The sequence below is a fragment of the Vigna unguiculata genome, chromosome 1 (genome assembly GCF_037176805.1).
Source record: "Vigna unguiculata cultivar grain cowpea cultivar isolate G323 ecotype 2 chromosome 1, ASM3717680v1, whole genome shotgun sequence".
Classification (NCBI taxonomy): Eukaryota; Viridiplantae; Streptophyta; class Magnoliopsida; order Fabales; family Fabaceae; genus Vigna; species Vigna unguiculata.
Genome location: NC_140792.1, coordinates 13317520 through 13321379, shown reverse-complemented (window position 1 = coordinate 13321379; position 3860 = coordinate 13317520). Strand labels below are relative to the sequence as shown.

General features: G+C 32.4%; 1 protein-coding gene across 1 annotated transcript; it reads right to left on the bottom strand.

Moving 5' to 3' along the window:
* Positions 1-782: 782 nt before the first annotated feature.
* On the bottom strand, positions 783-2886 carry LOC114196126 (Galactose oxidase/kelch repeat superfamily protein). Its single transcript, XM_028086662.1, has 2 exons — positions 2697-2886; positions 783-2040 (listed from the first exon to the last, which is right to left on the bottom strand). The coding sequence occupies exons 1-2, from the start codon at positions 2724-2726 to the stop codon at positions 1084-1086; spliced, it is 987 nt and encodes a 328-aa protein (XP_027942463.1). The 5' UTR covers positions 2727-2886; the 3' UTR covers positions 783-1083.
* Between the last annotated feature and the right edge of the window lie 974 nt (positions 2887-3860).

Sequence of the window (3860 nt, the reverse complement as noted above, 5' to 3'; positions counted from 1 at the left end):
ATAAAAAAATAAAAATAGAAATACTGAGTTTATGTCTAACTTTTTTTTAATAACAAAAGAAAATAAATAAACATGAGAGAAGAATATAACATATAAAAAACTCAAAAGACATTGAAAGAGAAAATAAAAAATATCTTAATAATTTTGTTTCTTTTGATTTGTATTTAATTATTTATTATTGTACTTTATAAAATTAATAAAAAAATACTTAATTTAATTTTTATTAATTTTGAATACAATATTATTTAATTTTAAAAATATAAATAATTTAAAAAACTTTAAAAATTTATATAATTTAAAAAGAATTAAATATAAAATAATGAAAAAATAAAATAAAAAAATTTGGGGAGAGAGACCGTGGCCCCGCTGCCCTTCCAACCTCCGCCACTGCTTTTAAGGATAATAAAGTATTTCAAAAGATATTATTTATACTCGGTCACATTTTATATTAATGGTATAAAGCCATTTGTCGATGTAGATTTCAATGTTTTACTTTAATTTGAGTATAAATTACTTAATATAGATCTAATATAAAGATACTGGATGTGGTTTAATTAATGAAAATATAAAATGATTATCTGTTATAATGGTTAATAACAAAATGATGGTTTTTGTAATGGTTATTTGTTTAACATATCAATCTCCATTACGACGATCATATTAAGATATTCCTCAATTATTTTTGTTTATCGTAATGTTGCGTCCACGATTTATAGAAATTTATAGGATTGATACTTGCTAGCAATTTAAAATATGAATAAAACGAACCACCAAACCATCAATTAGAAAATTGATCACACACTTGATAATTTATTCCCTTATAAAGCCCAGAGCAAAATTACAAACTACAAACATTTAATTATCCAAGATTCCATAGTTTCAATCCCATCGTCCTCCCACCAGGAGGATAAACATACTTTTAATTCATCACATAATTCAATTAATAACCAACCACACACTTAATAAAATTGCACCACCACTACACAAGCACTTCATAACCCACCTACAATAACTAAAAAAGTTTCCCTATTTCTCATCCATTGTTCTATGAGGATAAATAACAAATTCAAAATCCATGACCAATTAATTCACCAGCTCTTGAGAAAGAGCAAGGAAGAAAATGTCATCAAGCCTATCATTACTAGGAGAGTTGCCACCATACACCAACAACCCTTGCCGGCCGCCACGCCAAGCTCCGGCGAAAGCACACCACCCTCGTGGCCCAGGGTGGCTGTCGGAGTTCGCCTTGTCCTCCAACTTCCTCCATGCTAGTTTATCGGTGTCCAATGCATAAACCTCACCAGAAAATTGACCAGCGCCCAAGTGACCTTGGTCACTAGGATCAATTTCCCCACCATACACAATTATATGTTTCCCATTACCAAGGGTGCAAAACACACTACGGGCCGTGGGCTTCAGCCCACTTGTTTCAACCTGCGTCCATGTTTTATGGGCCAGATTAAAGCAATGCACATCATCCATTTCCTCCCCGGAGAACCCATACACAACCCATATTTTCCCTAGGGCGACGGCCAGGCCCGGCCCACCTCTGCCCTTGCAACTCTCACCCGGAGAGGGAAACTCCACCCACTTGCCCTCAACAGCATCAAAAGCCCACAAATCATTAAGTCTCCCGTGAACTCCACAGCCGCCGAATACATACACGTGTCGGTCATCGGCGGTCATAGAATGGTAGCTCCGGTTAGGAGGCCCAATATCCCCGCGTGAAATCAAGGCCCATTTGTTGGCCCTTGTGTCAAAAGAATAGAGTTCATTGAGCTCGTTGTGTTCACCATCCCTTCCACCAAACACATAAATGGTTTCTCCCACTGCGGCCATTGTGACACCGACACGTGGCGGTGGTATATCCCCTGATGCATCAGCCACAGACCACGTCAAAGTCTCTAGATCGAACACGTGTAGGCTGTTATCCACCGGGACACGTGGCACGAATTCGCCGCCGAATGCATACACCTTCTGTGCTACAACGGCAATGGCGTGTGAGCTTCTTGCTCCTTGACCTTCTCCTCTTTGATCAAGCTGAAAAGGGAATTAACTAATATAAGAAAATTGGTGTGAATTTGCTGTTTTTTCACATTATAAAAATTTTATTACGTGCACGAGAAAAGTAAGTGGATTTAAGGGTTTCTTACTTTTGTAGATTAGCATCTTAATTTATGAAAAAATAATTATAACTTTTTTTTTTGTTTCTTTCAGAAACTGGAGAACTTTATTAGAGATTTAGTTGGAGTGAAACGTGGATGAAACTAAGTTATTTTCACTGAAAACTTTGATTTTGACCTAAAATCCTTGCTCTGTTGTAAGCCTCGATGACCTATCAAAAGAAGAAAAACCGAAATCTTAACTAAATTTCCAAATTTTCACTGTCATGAACTTCTCCATCCTTGAAAACAATTGAAGCCAGAAATTTATGCCCCAGCGGTATTTTTTAGAATAATTTACGCCAAATACACATTCCAAAAGCTCTTGCTTTTGAGAGAAAAAGACTGAAATCGTAAACATCAAAGAGAAGGAAATGCAAGATGGAATAAAAGGGATTCTGGACATATGATTTCATAATTAGCCAATTATAACTTTGAATGACAGAGTATGAAGCAGAAAAGGAATTAAAGAGAGAGAAAATTAAGATAATTGTATATGTCTTTAGAAATGTAATAATAAAGATGATAACAAACCTTGACCCAACTGCCATGAACTACGGCCATTATGTTGCTGGAATCCACCCAAATGGTAACTCCAACTACTCTTCGGTGGGAGGTTTGAGTCACTGTGTTTGTTTATGCTGTGTGTTGGGCTCTCTGACCTTTTATAAACATGAAAAGAGTTAGTACTTAGTTCACAACCTTCATTTCACTGTACAATGATAATCCATTAATTTTCTTTTATCTCATATAATAAAGACGTAGTGATAGAAAAAGATAAATAATCATACGTTACGATCATGACGAGTATTTTGTTTGTTTCTGTATAATTTATTTTGACCTATTTTTTTTATTCATTTATAATTTATTAATAATTTATTTTAATTTTGAATTTTTTTCGTATGATGTAATAAATTAAAACTGATTGAAATAATAAATTAAAAATAAATAAAGAAATTTGTTAAAATATCATTAATTTTTTTAGAGTATATAATTCACGATATTTTTTTAATCTAGACTGAAAAATTAATTACTCAGAATATTGAAATCACTATTTTCTCAGGCATATTTTTTTTATGACTATTCAAATAAATTCAATATTTTTAAAATTGTCTCTGACTGTCCAAATTATGTATTCTTCGACTTCTTTTTCTTTTCTTTTTGTTAAAGAGAAACATCTTAATTTAATTATATTTTCAACAAATTAAAAAATGTACAAAAGTTCGGTGAGCTGTAAAATGCAAGGATGGCAGAGTGATCCCTTATTTTGCCATGAAAATGACAGCAACAATAAAAGAGTACCTTTGAAAAGCTTTTCTATAATAACTTTAAAATAAATAAATAATGCTTATAAGTTAAATTAATTAAGTCAGGAAATAAAAGAGTAAAATTTGAAAAACTTTTACATATGCATAAATGAAGTTTAATTCTTTTTAAAGCTTTTATAAATAAATTTAGTTAAACATATCATAAAGTAAGACATGAAATGTTAATAAATATATATAAAAATTAATAATGTCTCGTCCCATTTGATAAATAAGCTTAATTAAATGGAACATCACATAAAATATACTATAACAACAACGACAAGGAGTTTAAGCGTCAAGTATTACAGTTGTCCATGAGTAATCTAAAATAAAGACTAGGCACACCAAGATGTCATGAACAAAATTAAAAGGTTCAACGGGGAACCAAAAG

Bases quoted from the DNA above. Each gene is read 5' to 3' on its own strand.
- LOC114196126 (XM_028086662.1), bottom strand. From the start codon at position 2,726: ATGGCCGTAGTTCATGGCAGTTGGGTCAAG. The intron at 2,041-2,696 runs GTTTGTTATCAT...TTCCCTTTTCAG, and splicing joins TTCATGGCAGTTGGGTCAAG to CTTGATCAAAGAGGAGAAGG.